General features: G+C 34.6%; 1 protein-coding gene across 1 annotated transcript in view; it reads right to left on the bottom strand.

Annotated features, from left to right (window-relative positions):
• AKAP6 (A-kinase anchoring protein 6) overlaps positions 1-17,803 on the bottom strand; it is a 354,014-nt gene that overhangs the window by 77,415 nt on the left and 258,796 nt on the right. The window contains exons 9-10 of the mRNA XM_069464086.1: positions 4,412-4,558; positions 1,108-1,332 (exon numbers count right to left, since the gene is read on the bottom strand). Coding sequence (XP_069320187.1) covers positions 1,108-1,332; positions 4,412-4,558 — 372 coding nt within the window. The remainder of the gene's footprint in view (positions 1-1,107; positions 1,333-4,411; positions 4,559-17,803) is intronic.

The raw sequence follows: 17,803 nt of genomic DNA, 5'->3' as shown, positions 1-17,803 counted from the left end.
AATTTAGTCTTGCCAATTAAACAAGCAAAAGGGGCTTTTCAACGAGAACAGTTTATAAGCGTCTAACGTAGATAGTTTATCAGGAAGTACTGTCGTCCTACCTTTGAGGATGCTGTCTCTTGGGTTATGCAAGTAACTGAGATGAGCCTGCCTGTTTGGCAGAGGGAAGGTGAACCACACATGACTAAATTAATTCTCTGACAGATTGCTGAATGATTGCTGGGTGGGGTGAGATAAATAAAACCTCGTCCTAGAAGGCTTTGAGAAGAAATGGTTGCTTGGTCCCAAGAAGTTCTCTCCTTCTTGGTTTTCCTTTTTAAGAGCTTTCATGCTAAAGATTTCTTAACCACCAAATTCATCTTCTACAACACCAAAGCCTCAGGCTGACACCAGCTAGAACCCAAATAATGATTGCATTTACCAGAGGGTTTAAGCAGCCTGGCCTAGCTTAGGCAATAAGCAAAAACATTTTAACATTAAAATGTTTTTAAATAGATATTGTATAAACAATAGAAATAAATAAGGAGACATACCTCTTCATGGACATACGGTGAACATGAACACAGCTGTATTGCTAAGGTTGGCATATTCTACAATGGAATATGCCTGTAATGAGGAACCTCTTTTACTTTATTTCTTCCTTCCGTAAATAGTTGACTCTTTCATATGTAAAAATTATGTTTCCTTTTGTTAGAATTAATGGCCTTCAATTAAATCATATGCTTTTATCATACCAATTTATGGAAGTATTTTTAACCAAGTTATTTATAGAACATTTAGGTCTGTCTTTCAGAGTCACCAGTAATCTTTAGTGTTTGCTGATCTGTCTTTAATTTATCAAAGTCCTCCCTCAACAAGCATTGTACAAAACACACAAGCAGCAGAGATTTCCCCTATGCAATGTGTATTTGATATGCTTAATGTTCATCTTTATACACACAAAGATGTTGGCACATAAGAAATGTGGAGGGTGTCTATAAATTCAAGGAAACATTTAAGTGCACAGTGATACATAGATACATGGGTATAATACTTTATGTACTTGATAAATATTTCATCCCTACCATAAAGAGAGCTTTTTATCAACTTTGATTGTTTTTTTATTACCTTAAAGTATTGCAGTTGTTTCTCAGCATTCATTGCTCCTTCCTTTTCTTGTCTCAGACAGGAATTGAAGATGAAAAGCTCTGTATCTCTTAGCCACCCTTTCAGTTCTTTGATCCTGACCTCCAGCTGCCTTACCAGGCTTCCGCTTTCAGGAGAGAGCAGGTCACGTGGACCCGACCCACTGTGCCCTGCCATTGTGTCCTGGATCTTCTCTCCAAGGGTTTTCTAATGCATTAGATTAAAAAACAAAAAATAAAACAAACAAACAAAAAACCCACCACCAACAAAAAACAAAAACATAGATTAGCTTAGGTACCAAAAACACATCACAGTTTGGTTGGTAACAAGGGCCACCCAGAAGTGTCCAGCTGTACCTGCCTCCTCATTATTGACATTCAGTTCAGATTAGCTCATTATTCCATTTAAGATTCAAATTCTCCGACAGCGCATGTTGTTCTGACTACCAGTAGATGCTTAAGATCTCATTTACTTATACTGTCCTTTAACAGAAAGGAAATTTGGCCCAAAAGTTCACCATGGTCACAGATGAAAATTCATTTGAATTCTCATGACAGGAGTTTACAGTAAAAAATTCTCACATAAAATGTTCAAGACATAGAAGTCTGAGTTTAATCAATATACTAAAGAGGCCAAGAGGAGACTGTAGAGGGACAATTAAATTCTTTTTTTTTTTTGAAGTTCAATTCTTAAAACATGACCAAGGGCTTTTAAGAAAAGGTAGCCTCCTTGGTGCTGTTGTTTATTTTACCTGACTTGGAAATTATTCAATCCCACAATTCTTTCCATTTTGCATTTGTGCATGCTAGACTTTGTAATACCACATATATGTTAAAATAATCCCCAATTCACTATGCTAAAAACCTACTTAGATTAACCACTATGGCATGAGGGTATTGCTGGGGAGGGTTCTTTTCTTGTTTTTTTTTTTTTTTTTCTTTTTAGTGGCAAGCACTCAGAATCAATAGGCTTTAATCTATAATGATGAATTAAACTTACAAATATAAGCTTTAAAACACAAATAAAATTAAGTCAACAAACATTCATCTGCTGTGTAGTGTTCTGTAAATAGTATCTTTAGGAGATCGTAACAGAAAAATAGCCTTTTTTGGCAACACCCTTGTATTTTCATGGTGCAAATATTGATAATTTGAAGACCCTCAGTGGAATCCAGATTTAGCTATTGTTTTTATGCTGTAACAAAAGTAGCAGCAGGAGGTGAAATCAATGCCCTTGGAGGGTAGGGTCACAAAAAAGAATTTATTGCCACTTTTTTGTTCTGGAACAGTTTGCAATCATAAATTCTTCATAAACAGAATACTTCAGAGAATGGTCCGTCTTCATAAATATACGACAGAGGACATCAATTTCATTTAATTCACAATTTGTGTCAGCACAGCAGATGCCAATGCCTGCCTTGATAGGGTTGTTTAATATGCAATTGAGACAGAGTAATATGCAGCACAGGGGACAAAATTTCACAGATTAAACTGTACGCACCACTGACATTTCATTCTAATGTATTTCCATTCCACACTGTTCACCTTAGATGAAAGTAATATTAAAAACCATATCCCTCTATTTTACTATTGTTAGAAGTTAAAATCCTTGTCTTTAATTTTTTTTCATGCCAATTAAAACGTAATCATGCCAATTAAAACAGTATGCTTGGTGGTGTTAGTGTGGCACAGGTTTTGTTATAATCGTCCCTCGCCTTACTCTCTCCCCAAATCATTGCAAAATTGCACATTGTATTCAAACGGTATTTTTGTCAAAATGGCAACCATTTTTAGTCTCTGATTCATAATGGATAGCTAAATATTGTTTCTTTTTTCAATATGATGCTGGTTTAAAATTTTTGCTGAGGAAGTAATATATGTAATACATTTTAAATAATTTTCTAAAAACATTGTTAGTTATTTATCAAATTAGCAGTAAGAATATTAAAACACAATGTGAACAGACTACCACTTTATCAAGCATATAAAGTCACTGTTCTTATCTATTTAATAAATAGCCTTTTAAAATGTTATATATTAGCCACATTTCCCCTGTCTGAGATCAATGAATTCTGTAGAATTTAGTAGGTTCTGATTTAAATCACCATAGTATAAAGCGAAAGCCATTAATTACTATTAAAAAGCAATGTAACAATAGGTTAGATTAAAAACTTTTAACATTTTAAGTTACTTTGCACAACTATAAAGTGTAGTGAATTTAGATAAGAAGAACTTAAACTTGCAGATTTTTAATCACATAGATTAAGCACGGCATAAACAAAATATTGGCATTCTTCCAAGTCATTAAGGTACATGGCGAGCTTTTAATTTAAATTATTTTTGGAATATTATTTCTTTAAAAAAATTTTTCTTAAAAGGCAGAAAAATGGAAGGCATGCAGAATTATGCTCTATAACTGACACCAACCCTTACTTAGCTGTTGTAATTAATCATTTAGGTAACTGACAAATGTAGCTTACCCTTGATTTGAAGTGAAGGCAATTTAGGAGGGAAGCTGATGAAAAAAATACACTTTAACTTCTCTCTCTCTCAGCTGTCTTCCAACAAAAGGACAGTACTGTCTCCTGCACAGTGCCATCCTGGTCTCTGGGTAACAGAATCTCTATATTGCCTTTTTGCCAGATTCTTGCATCTCAGTCTTTGGCTGAAACCCAGCCCATCATTGCGTGAAATGAATTACATGAAACTTTTTTTTTTTTTTTTTTTTTTTTTTGGCTTTTGTTAAAAGTGAGCTGGAAATTGAGGCACAAAACACAGGCTGATTTAATTCTGCAATTCAGATTTGGGTCAAATTTGCATCTTTGTTTTGGTGGCTTTAGTGTGACTTAAAAGCGGTAGTGACAACTCCACTTTTCATCTTAAGGGTACAGTAAATAGTTAAACAGTGGATGTCTCTTACATGTACCTTCAGAATAAATTCTATTAACATTCATTCAAGCATGACAGTCAGTGTATATCAGATATACTGTATTATAGTTGACTTGGTGCATACTCATAATACATGGCATATTTTACTTACTGTTTTTATGTATTAAAGGACCAAAATTATTAAAATCTGAGAGGAGACAAGCTCAGAATAAAAAAAATCAACAGAAGAGGAAAAGCAGTGTTTTCCCCATAATAGCATGAATAGCTTGTTTGAAATGTAGGTAGTGAATTGAAAGAGAGAGATATTTGTGCCTCAAATTAGAAATCAGACAGATAGAGTACTTCGCTACACAAAAAATGTACACATAACCTACAAACAGTAATAAAAATGCAAATACCCCAAGCAGTTCCCATTTTTCATTAATTGAATCCACTTTTTCAAGGAGATCATTTGGTAGTAAAACGCCACCTTTCTTCAAAGCTTCAACCTTACTAAGCAGCTCCGTCTTTTTCAGGTGCCTGATGGACATTTCCACATTGTATCGCTAAAATAAAAAGAAAGAAAGAGATATCTTTAGGAAGAGAGGTGTTCTTATAAAATCTTTGAGTGCAGAGTTTGTGATGTCTATGGTAGTAAAAGTTTTTGTTCCCAATAAAATTTACAGGGAGGCTAAACCTAAGTACTTTGAATAGTTGAGGAATATTGCTGAAAATAGTTAAAGACATACATTACACACACATACATAAACATCTAAGTTATCCCATTTAGTTGACTAATATTTATGTCTTTTTAAACTGAAGTTTACACACATATTTGATCCCTACTTTAAAATATTCCAAATAGGAAAATACATGGTCTAGGGGGAATTAGTATTACAGTTAATTTTGGTCAACATTTGGCTCCAGAGTGCTGCCCCAAAGGACCCAGTCTCAGAGTGGTGGAAATAAAATTATCCATAAAGATTATGTGACTTCCTACTTATCCTGTAAGTTCTCTGAATTCTCAGTTAACATTTTGTTTTCATTTTTCTTGTACTTAAAAACTCTGTGTGGGCTTGGAGAAAGGGTACATACAGAGAGAAAAAAGAAAACCAGTGTTTTAGGAACGGTTACAAATCCATGCTTCTTTATTGATTACTGTAAAATGTCCCAAAACATCACAGTTGATTACAGAACCCTCCTCCCCAATATACATTATATTCTAACAAACTGCCAAGTGAGCCTCTCCTAAAAGATGTTTTTGCTGGAGATAATGTAATGCTTTTTAATATGACAGTTACTATGGTGATTCTCTTCAAATAACTCTATTTGGATAACTTCATAGTTAGTCCTATATTATGGATGGCTATAAATGACTGGTTGGATTTTTTAAATGTGCATGCAAAAACACCTCTGAGCAGAAAAGCTAGATTTTGGTTAAAATATTTAACATATTTTACATTTTTAGCACATTTCCCAAATATAATGGCAATTCCACAACTTCTTTCTTTGTGGCACCAAAGTTAGGTCATTGAGCCCCACGGTAGCATTGTTCCTTTGCCCTAAATGAGCAAGGTTGCCCTAAGAGAAGCACCCTTATCAGATCTAATAAGAAAAACTTTTGTCTGGAGAAAGCAGCAAATAAGCAAGTTCAAACATGCCCAACCACTTGGGTGATTTTATTCACCTTGAAAGAAAGCATAATATTATATAAGATCCCAAACTAAACTACAATTGGAAGCAGCTTAAAGGAAAAGAAGGTGTGAAATCACTGTTTCAGTTAATAGATCTTCAGCATTTGCTTGCATATGTTTGCATACTTTTAGTTTCATATTTTAATCTTTCATTTACACTAAACATGCACATCATTTGTATTATGTAAACTTCTCCAAATGTTAGTCATTTGTGGATCACAGAACAAAATGTTTTAAATGAGGTGATTTAAAGCATTTCATATTATTAATGAATGTTGATCTGGGTGTCAGAGTATCCAAAATTACATGAATATGCATAGTGAAGAAAATCAACGTTGCTTTAGAGCACTTTTAGAATTTGGCCTGTGATACATGAGAAATTCTGATTGCATTTTCTAATGGCAGGCAATTACCAGGACCACATTACTCCAACACTTAAAAAATATGCTGTCCACTCAAGTTTTCTGGACTCAATACTCAACAAGTATCCAGGAAACCTAGAGAGTGTTTTATTTGTCAAAGTGATGACTGGAGGAGAGAGCAATCTGCTTTATGTAATCAGATGTAGCTGACAAAGATTTACATAATTAATTTTGTAAGACTTCAACATAATATTGGGGAAACCAGTATTTCAAGCAGGCAGAAGAATCCCATTCAAATCTTTTACTTATGCCATGTGTATTAATTGGAAGAGGGAGTCCTCTGGCTGTGTCACCTGTAAGTGGCCTCCACCAGTTATCACCTTAACTTGTCACAAGCTCATCCCCTGACTTTACCCCAACTTTGAAGAGCTCTTACTTAGTCAAGAAACAGAACAGAGCCCATTAAAAATGACAGTTTTGTAAAAATAAAAATATAAAAAGCAATTAATTTAATTTTAGATGACATAAAACAATTTTCTCTGTGAAATGTGGTGATAAGTAGTCACTGCAATAGCTATTATAAGATTATATTAAAAAATAACTTGTCTTTATGTATGCTCTCTGTCTTTGCCACCATGTAGCCTACTATATAAACAACCTGATGAAAGACGTGATTGATGGACAATGCCTTCAAACTGTAAAAGCTAAGAGAATCCACTTAATTGTTAGATGTATTGGTATGTGAATGAAAGGTACTAGAATTTCATGTAATTTAAGGTGAAAATATTTATTTTAATTTTTGAAGCATTCTGAAAGCTGAATCTGATATGATTTAGGGCCTCAATCTGTATGTGTAATAATGCCAGGAGGGTTATATTTTTGTTGATGCTAGTATGTTTTTGCTCTTCCCTCTCTAACGTCTTTTCAGAAGCATTAGATGTGGAGAATCAACTGCCAGCTCTATCAGTTCTCGGTCATCCTATCAAGTAGGGCTACTTTATCCTGTGGTGAGAAGATAATTTAATCTTCATATTCATTCCACCCACAGCAGTAAGTGAGCAGAGGCTGCCCCATTGTGTCCTGCAGTCTGGGGATGTTATGATATAGACTCCTCTTCAATAGCCAAAAATGAGATTAGCAAAGTTAAAGTCAGATGGCTTTTCTTGAGTGCTAAGGTAAATAAGCATCCAGTATTTAATTTCCCCACAGCACCTGCTGTGGGTCTCTCTGTCTAGTCAAAAATAAAATATACTCTCTTGAAAGGGCATATTTACATTATTAAGTGTATTTGCTTGGCCAATTCAATTTTGACTAATGAAGCCTCCTAATAGATATGTGAATGATCTAAATTAAAGACACAGGCCACTACTATTCTAAATGCCACTCCTGTGTGTGTAAATATAAAGAAAATTTTAAAAAACAGAGTTCAAAATAACAAACACTAGCTTACTGTTTTAACTAAGAATTACAGAAGTTTTTAGAAAATTCTTACAAAGTGCTTACTTTTTAAAAGCACAAATGTTAAAACTAAATTATAAAACAAAGCCAGTAAAAACAGGAATTTCTGAAATAAATATACTTAGAAATGCATGAAGACTTGATTGAGATAACTTTTTTGACAGTTATGCTAAAGGCTTTCTTCCCCCCCAAAACCTTTTTTTTGTTGTTGTTGTTAAAAATCACACCGAAAATTCTGCCCAAATGGAGACTGGAACAATGCCTTGAAACAGTGTTAATTGTCACCATGGAAACCAGAAGAATAAGCCATTTTGAAACTGGTATAGAAGGCACACATTGAGCAACTCAAGCATTTTTCTGCCTCCCTCAATGTTAAAGAACAAGATGCCTTGTCACTGTGAGGTCAGAGAAAGAAAACATCATGAAAGGGTTGTAGATGCTCACTGTCTAGTAAATAAAAAAATAAAAAATAAACTATATACAGCTAATGCCATAAGACTCTATCCAGTGAATCTTTTTGAAATAGAAAGATCATCAAAAGATGGCCAGGAATGGGGGGATGGCTTCCACCTAAGCAAAACTTCAGGGCTATATTATGTGAACCTTGCCCCCAAAGCTCCCTGGGAATTCTGCTGTTGTAATAAAACTTCAGAAGAGGAAAGAAAAAAGGCAGCATGATGGAATTCAAAATAATGCTCTAAAAGCACACAGAGAGATTAAGACATCCATTGTAAGACTTTTGTATGGTGCTTCTGTTGGTTATGCTGAAAAGAGACCAGACATTACTGAACGGAGAGTGAAGCTTTGGCTATGAGAAACACAAGAATTAACCAAAGAATTTTCTTGATTATTAGAATAGGGCTGTCGGATTCTGTGTCATCAGAGTTTGAGTATTTACATCTTACAGCATTATTACTTTAACTGGACTTCAGGTGACTTTATATTAGGAAGAGTTAAAACAAGGAAAATGATTTAGTTATTAGAACGACACATTTGAATATCTTTCTAGGTTCAAATTAATACCACAAACACCTATATATCCAGAAAGACCCTCCCCCAGTCCCCAAACACACCTGATATTAATAGACAGACAGGTGGATAGATAAAAAAAATACACTGAGAAAATAAAATATATCTTAGACTATCAGCAAGAAAGCATATGCTAGGAACACACAAAAACATCAGACTACTGACAAAATTAATATGTGTGAAAATATACATCTTTGCACAAAAATGCAGAGTTGTGTCTGTCTATGACTCTCACGTGTTTTCTGGCTAGTGTTTGCCCTCCTCATTTGAGGCTTCATGGTGGCCCCTCAGCAAGTCCATGCCTAATGCCATTCAGTGGTAAACAAAGAGTCTTTTTATATAAAAGTCCAGGGTCTACAGCTCAGCTGTACATGCAGAATGCAGGAATCTGCTAGAGGCCAGTGTTGCCTTTGCAGCAGCTCCTGTGCTGCCCCCTTTTTCAGAAGACCAGTGTCCAGCATCTCAAATACATATGATGGTTCACATGCAGTCCCTATCACCGACACTTTGAGAAGATGTTCAAAATTGAAGAAGAGGGTTCAAGCCCAAGATAAATAATAGTCGTTATTTCTTGCAAACTCCTTATATTTTGCCATTAGAATTTATGGTGAATAATTGCACAGAGAAATTATAAAGACTCCTACAATTGTCCTTGTAAATTAATAATAGGCTTTCTTGATTGGGATAAATTTGCTGCTGAGCCTTTGGAAAAATTAAAAAGTGCAATGTCATTTAAAATTGCCAGAACTCGCACAGCAAATTACATCTGAGGTTAAGAATTGAGTTTTCCCCCCTCTTCTAGCTTATTCCATTTGCATGATCTGGAAATCACATTACGTTGGCCATGTATTGTTAATTGGACATAGATTGCATTATCTTTAATATAAATCAAACTACAAATATTAAAATGAATTGCAAATTCCCTAATAGAAGATCATAAAACAATCTTTTTTAAAGTATCTCCCATTAATAATTTAATTCCAATTATATCACTCAGAGAACCTAAGTAGAACTTATTTCTCCAATCATTTCTTTTACATAACAAATAACTAAGCCTTTTAAAATAAATACAGCCAGAGGAGAATTCATTGTTCTAGAACAAAAATAAAAATATCAATAACTGAAAACTTTTCATGTCAATTTAATATAAAATATTGCATAAGAACAACAAGCCCACGTGTCTTCTCCCTTTCCTACTCATGTTGAGGGTGAGAAAAAAGTCTCTTCTAGGCAAGATTCAGTAAGTTTAAGAACTATAGTGATCATATCCTGTAAAATTATAAAATTGATCATTATTATTCTATTTGCTTTTTTAAAAAGGTTCTCTAGCCCCTTAGATATTTCTATAAATTTGATATCTTTCTGAAGCCTTTGCATGGCCTTTAATGAGTTTATATTAAATATTTAATACTGTTTAGGGCATATACACTACTACCAAAAACAGTTATATTCCCAGCAGTCCCACTGTTTCAGGCAGAGGACTTGATTGATCCTCCTAGCCTGAATTGAGTAGAATGAAAAGAAGCAGTTGGAAAATAGCTGCAATCATTTAATGCAGATGACCTCTGACAGCCTCGCAGCTCTTCTATCTGAACAGAAATTTGCATGGGGTCTCTGTGCAGAGGAACAATGTAACCTAAATGGTAGACAATCTTTATTCTAATGAAGTGGGTGTCAAGGTCAATGTAAAACTGCAATGATAAATGGTGCACCACTAGGCAAGAGAAGTTGCATAGGCATTGTAGTGCTTTCACATTAATTGAAGACTGAAATGCACTGCATGAAAAGCACAAGCCTCTCTTTTCACCACAATGTGTTAATGCGCCAATACTGAAATGATTTCTTCAAGATGTTTGCCTATTGACATGTATCTTATTGTAAAAATAACACAAATAAGGAAATATGGCAAAAATGGACATTTTAGAATTTAGCATTTTCCTGGAATTACAAAAATTAAATGAAATGTCCCGAAACAACATCTTGACACACCTAATGTAATTCCTTTGATCCCTTTTTCTTTTCTTTTTCTATTTAGACCTGTCTTTAATTAGTTTCAACCAAGCAACCTTTTATAGAACCCTTTATTGGGTACTTTCATGTAGAGCAAAATGTAAAGGACAAGTGAGGAGAGGAGAATCATTCAAATATTATTTTTCCCCTCACTTCTAAGTTTTCTGCTTAGTCTACAGTTAAGAGCTTCAGGTGTTGTTTGTCCTGGATGAAAATGTAATGAAAAGCCTATGGTTCATAAAAGAAAATAACTATTTTCTAGTGTGGGAACTAGAAAACTATAATCTGGTTGTTTGACATTGCCAAAATGACTATACAGCAATAATTACACCATTTCTTCAGTTGCTCTAGCAATTCTGTGGCAGTCAATATTTTTCATCCTATAAAAATAAGGACAGTAAGCTGCTTTTTAAAAATCCTGATCTACTTAAGCCTGTAGAGGAAACATTGTTTGCTAATATGCTCATTAGCAACCGAGCACTTTAACTTCATCAATTAAACAGGAAATGGAGTTGCACCATTAGTTTCACAATTTGTTATTATAAAATACTGATAAAAGCATATTACTAACCATTTGAGAAACATTTCCAGGCTCAACTCATAATATGTTATAAACTGGATGCATTTTTATGGTTGACTTTTTTTTTTTCAGATTCCAGTAAACTCTGTTGTAGCCACCTTTCCAACACTAAGCTTCCTGCTACAAATAGATTTTAATAATGCAATTACAGTTATAACTAGTCAGGAATGGTCTGTGGGCTGCAGGTCTGCAGTCTTGACAACCAGAAGGCTATTAATATCCTTTATTATAAAATAAATGATATTGCTAGTCTGCAACTCTGATGTAAAAACAAACTGTCCCAAATAGAAATCAACATTCCTAAAATGATAATTCAGAGAAAAAAATATTAACATAAAGAAGGATAGTGAAAAAGCAAAAAAAAGTTACTGATGAAACTGTTTAAAAAACTGTACAGCTTCATCTGTGTGTGATTTGTCAGGTCTGAAGCTTTGACGTGCCCAAGGGGCAGACCCCAGCGGGGAGTAGGCTGCCGAGCTAAATAGCTGTGAAAGAAGTCTTAATGTAGGATGGAATTCAAACTAACCTTGACATGACCTCAGGAAAAATATGCAAAAAGTAAAATGAATGCTCTCTGCAAGATACATCCTAATTTTGTGGTGGAGCTGGTTAGTTTTACAAACATAACTGAGACCTTAAAAGAAAAATAGAAAGCTAGTAAAAGGGGAAAAGTTTAGAATTCAGGCAATAAACGTAAGCAGGCATGATGTGTTACTGTGAAGGCATGTGAACCGTTTGGAAAGAATCCAAATAAAAACCCACACCGAACAATATTGTTGTCAGCCTGTCTATTCAAGAAAATTGTTGTTTTTTTTTTTAGGTTGAATATAAATGACACAAAGCCAAGATTACATCATTGCATTACAAAGTCTGTTGTGGCTTTTAGCTGAACAAGCCCCATGGATCTATTGGTTTAGGACAGTAATTCAGTAAGGAGGTTTTAATGTGTTATTTTTCCTCCATTGTCAATAAAAAATAGAGAAATTTAACGAAGAAATATCCCGTGTGCTCTCTAGTCTATTTCTTGCTTTTGATCTGTATTTGGTAAGCCAAACTCCAGTTTTGGTTCCTGTATTTAGTCCTGATTAGACTCTATTACAAATTTTGCCTGTTTTGCAGTGATCGGCTTAGTGTGAAAGCATTTGCTCTAGCTTCCAAGCCAAGAACTGGCTAACTCACTGTATATATGGAAATTTTAATTGAGTGTCAACCTGTGTAGAAATTCAATCCTATTACCTTCTCAATGCAATTTTGTAGCAATACCAGTTATTTACTACACTGCTAACCAGATTTTAAACATAATTAAATTGCTAAGAACATACACCCAAAATCTAATGACTTAAATCCCTACAGCAAGGATGTGAATTCCTGGATCAGGTGTATGTACTTCCATTAGATTTTCATAAGCATAAATTGAGCAGATGGATGCAATCATTTAGAAGCACAGAAGTATAGAAAGTTTTGCTGAGAACCTGTTGAACAACCATATGTAAAGATCACTGTTTAATGGATGTCATGCCATAGGTTTCTTCTTTGGTCCATACTTATTCAATATTTTATTAATGACATAAATAAGGAAAACATGAATATAACATATTGATCAGATTGCCAGATTATACTAATCTCATTGATCAATAAAGAATAATAAATATTTTAGCTTAGAGATCATAAACTCAAATACCTGAAGATAGTGGTATACTAGTGAACTGGCTCTCTGGGGAAAAAAAAAAGGAAAAAAAAAAAAAAACCAAAAAGAAAAAACCCCAATTTGTAATGTTTGTTGATTTCCCTGGTGTAAATATTCCCACCATGGCTGATTCTAATCTACCAATGGTTGTTACTTTGGCAAAATTCCTGAATATTTAATGATATACTTTTACAAGCCAGTATTAGCCAGCTCTAACACCCCAGTATCAGGCAGGTGATATAAAAGAGTTGAGTGGGACAAGGATAAATTTTCTTCTCTCTTTCATATTCTAGCTATTGTTAGTGTCAATGGAAAAAGAGAACTATTTTCTCTACTAAAAGATAAAAATGCATAAATGTGATTATTACTAACATCTAATACCAGTGAGGAGGTAACTGTGTAAAGTGTGAAGGATGAGTGAGCATATACTCCATCTAAAAGGGGCAACCCTTATTCAGCTCTGCCGACTCTTCCTATTTGGGAATATAGCTTCAATATGGCTTCAGTGTAGCCAAGTATATTTTTTGAGAGAAGCCAAAAAAATGTACTTTCATGTGAAATCTCATAATTTTTATATGTTGCATTAAAACTTTTTAATACTACACAGACCAAACTGTGTCTCTAACTTGGATCTAAATCTGCTGGCAACTACTTCACACTATTTCAGATGACAATAGACTCTAAATGGAACAAAACATGCTAGCATAATGGATTAAATCTAAGAAGGAGAAATGACAAATGTCAAGCCTGACAGAGTTAATAACCACCCCATCTCACCCTACCCCACGCTCCCCTCCAAAAATATAAAAATTTTAAAACTGCATAAAGAATGGAGGTGACTAGGCTTCAATTGCCTTTAGGTTCAATATGAGTCAACAGATAATGGAAAGTAGATGGGGAAAAAAAAAAAAGAAAAGAAACAGACTGGGCTGGGTAGCTCAGTCCTGTAATCCCAGAACTTTGGGAGGCCAAGGTGGGAGGATCACTTAAGGCCAGGAGTTCTAGACAAGCCTGGGAAACATAGTAAGACCACATCTCTACAACAAGTTCTTTAAAAAATTAGCTGAGTGTGGTGCCATTGGCCTGTAGTCCCAGCTACTCAGGTAACAGATAAATTAGCTTGACTGTGATTTACTAGGCCCAAATCTGCATTCCAGGTTCTGCTTAGGTTCCATATTCCAAAAGGGACCTAGATAACATATTAAATGTCTAAAGAAGAGCACTCAGGGAAGAGAGAAGATTCAACACTTCCCCAAGGGTAAAGCTGTTGAAGGAACTAGAGGTATTCAGCCAAGAGGCCAATAAGAATTAGAGGTGAGAGAAGAGAGGGAGGACACCTTAGCAGATTTTGAATATTTAGAGGGCTTTTAAATAGAAAACATTAATTTGTTGCACCTGACCTCAGGTGGGAATCAAAGGCTGAAGTGTAAGTAGGAACACAATGTGGAAGTTAGTGAGCTCCCATTCACCAGAGGCATTCAGGCAGAGACCTGAACAAATCTACCTGGCTGGGATATTTTATGGTATGATAAGGCATTGAATGATGATTGGCCTGGAAGATAAGAGTGTAAAGTTCCTCTTTGTTTTAGAAAGGTGAGCTTCCTTGGGTCCACATACATAGTATCAGCCATATCAATCACATTATACTGTGTAGAAGAAATGCCAAGATTGAAAAACAGCAAGTTAAGAAAAAGTTGTTACTTGCTAGAACAAGATTCAGATGCAAATTCTAATGCGGAAAAACCTGGGGAAACAACAATGAAGCAAAGACACAATCACATAAAATGTAAGCTATGCGATCTAACCTCAAGATAGGCCATAGAGAACCAAAAGAAGGGGCAAGGTTAACTGAAAATTCTGAAACCATCTTCATTCAGTCCATCCTAGTTTACAGAGGTATTTCATTGAATTTGAGATATCGAATAAAAGTTTTCAAGTCCTTTTATTTGGTAAATATATTACAAGGGACTTCTACTATAGGATTTATGTGGTTAGGCCCATATTTCAACAAGGTTCTTCCTGTAGATATTTTTAAAGAGATAAACTTCACAAATGCCACTCAAAATTTTCCTTCCATTAATACAGACCTTTCTCCAACAGAATCTAAGAAGTGGTTATAACCCTTAACACCAGCAGTATGGGCATAATGGCAGTCTCTCCTCCATACTATGAAACTTCATGGTTGTGCTTTATTATGTCAAAAATCTACACATCTCAATGGTTTTTCTGCACATTCCAATACACTTCAGTGATGATGTGGATCATTGCTATAACACATCATGACTGCTCTAATTACAGTTTCATTATAATGCACCATATCAGGGCTGTTGTAATGTCATGTCAGCACATAGTAAGAATAGTTATGCAATTATGTAATATCTATTAGAGTATGCAATGTAGGATGGAAAAAAACTTGAGGAGTAGCAATTAATGTAATGAAACTCCGTTTTCTTCTTCAAAAAACTCTCCAATTTAAAAGTACCATTTCTTTTGTTTTTCATCCCCCAACCTAAACGAACATCTTCAAACACAGCAATTTTTGTTTAATTGGGCACTAACATATACATTTTTTTAAGAGACAGGGGTCAATATGTTGCCCAGGTTATTCACAGGTGTAATCATCGTACACTATATCCTCTAATTCCTGGGCTCAAGCCATGCTCCTGCCTCAGCCTCTGAAGAGCTGAATAGCTGGGACTACAAGCACATACCACCATGCTCAGCACCACCATATAATTTATAATTTAATGGATTTTTAAAATAAGCAAAATAAGAAGAAAAAGAGAAAAGTCCTTGACTTTAGCTGTTTTCCATATATAACAAAAGAATAAATTTATCTATATATGCTACAAGAAATCCAGTAAAAATTTAAGTGTAGTAAAGTTCCCTGAAGGGTTACTATTATGTAAGCTTCAAACACAAGTTACATTGTTCTGTTTTCCTTTACCTCTTGTGCAGACATAGCACTTTTTGCCTCACCCCTAAAACCTGATTGACTAGACCTGTCCTAAATAAACTGATATTGAAATGAGATAAAGCATTGATATCCATATTTACACCCCTAAACTATGAACATAAATATTCATTGCCTTTAGTCTAGCTGCCCAAATCTACCCAAATATCTATAAAAACAGAAATATTATTTGTCCTGTAAATCTGAAGAATAAACTTTCAAAGGATAACAGCTATGTCTTCTTTGGTTGCCCGTGGAGTACCTTGAATATTTGTGACCTTCAGAAAACCCTGAGTCAATGAATAGTTTCTCAAACTAAGTGATACGTGAAGTGCTATCTGTTGTTTTAACATACAATCACAGAAGAATTTATATATCAATGCTTGCCACATATCTTTATAGCTGAATTACAGGCCTGTTCAATTCCAGTATTTATAATGAAAATGCTGATGAGGCCTAAACTATGGATGTGTATGGTTATGCAGCAGCAGCAGCAGCCATTTCAAATATAGATATATTTTTAGCATTAGGAGGCACCAAGTTTGTTTAAATCTGGACTTTTTTTCTACAATTGCAAGTAATGTTAATAGCACACTGTAAATGTTAAGGCTAAGTGTGCAATGTCAAAATAGACTGGATCTCTCTGAAAATTGGAAATTCAGGCTTTTCAAACATAATCCAGATGTTTGGCTTTTATTCAGATTTCAAGAAAGAGGGAACTAATATGATATAAAATTCATACATGCATATTTCATTAGTGCCTTTTGTATCACTGAATTAAACATTCTGAAACGTGCTTTTCCCAAATCACATAGAGTTTTAAACCAAAGCAGTTGCCAAGATGTTGCACACCTTAAAAATAATGCCACATTAATTTCCTAAGAAAGACAGTATATATTTTTTACATTAACTCTGTTGATAATGTTTTCTCAAAGAGATATCTTGTTTTCTCTCTGAGGATAAGAAGAAAAATAAGAAATAGAACACTATAGTCATCATAGTTTTATCAAAAAGGTGTTGCTGCAGAACATGGTAACTTTTGAAATCTAAAAGAATCAGTGCCCTAAATAAAGGCTGAAAGCACTATTGTCCTTATTGTCACCATCAAAAAACCATCTTTTCAAGTTTAGTGCAAATGGGCATTCCCCAGGGACTGAGGATTCCTACACTAAGATGATGCACCCAGAATTTACCATGTGATACTAGGTGTTAAAACAGATCTGATCAAAGCATTTCCAGGGTTGCTTGTTCCTAAAAACAATGAAAATGCTATCATATCTTTATATATTCACATTGTAACTTTTAAATTGGTGTTTTTAACTTTTCAAAGGTTTTCACCTCTATACTCTTAAGAGATCCATAATGCTATGGAGTTTTTCTTGATTACTGCTCAAATCCCCGTATGGTAAAAACATTTGGTGCCTTAGGCTACTTTTCAAGGGTATCTCTGGTGCTCGCACTTCATATAAGGACAAATGTGTTTTCAGAGTTAGATTATAAGCTTCTGCAATGGACTGTATGAAGTCAGGGACCATGTGTTGTTCACTGCAATTCTTAGCATTATGGTTTAGATATAGGAGGAAGTTGGAAAATATTTATTCATTTGAATTTCTCCCAAAATAAAGTCCAGGTGGGCATATATCAGCTGTTGAAATATACAGTGTTAGTACACAGAAATGAGTACATTGTGATTACCTTATTTATCTTTCAACTTCATTGTCTGTGAAAACTTATTTGGTAAAACATCCAATACAGAAATATTATTGTCAATTTTCAAGTAGAAACCATGATCAGAGTTAATTGTTTCCCATGGACAGGAATGGTTAACAGAAGAAAATCTTCTATAAAATCTATCAAAGGAAAGAGGAAGGTGACAGCAGTTCTTTGACTATTTTAAGGGCACCTTTCATGAGGCTGTGTTTTCCCATAGCAAGAACATTTATTTGATCAGGATGCAAGAAGCAAAGCCTAATTTCCAGTTCTAACACCAGTATGCTATAGACTTAAAAACCTTTTTGTTCTAGCTCTACCCCCTGCA

This window comes from Eulemur rufifrons, chromosome 2 (genome assembly GCF_041146395.1).
Source record: "Eulemur rufifrons isolate Redbay chromosome 2, OSU_ERuf_1, whole genome shotgun sequence".
In the NCBI taxonomy this organism is placed as follows: domain Eukaryota; kingdom Metazoa; phylum Chordata; class Mammalia; order Primates; family Lemuridae; genus Eulemur; species Eulemur rufifrons.
The sequence above is the reverse complement of the archived record's forward strand: the minus strand, read 5'-3'. Positions and strand labels throughout refer to the sequence as shown.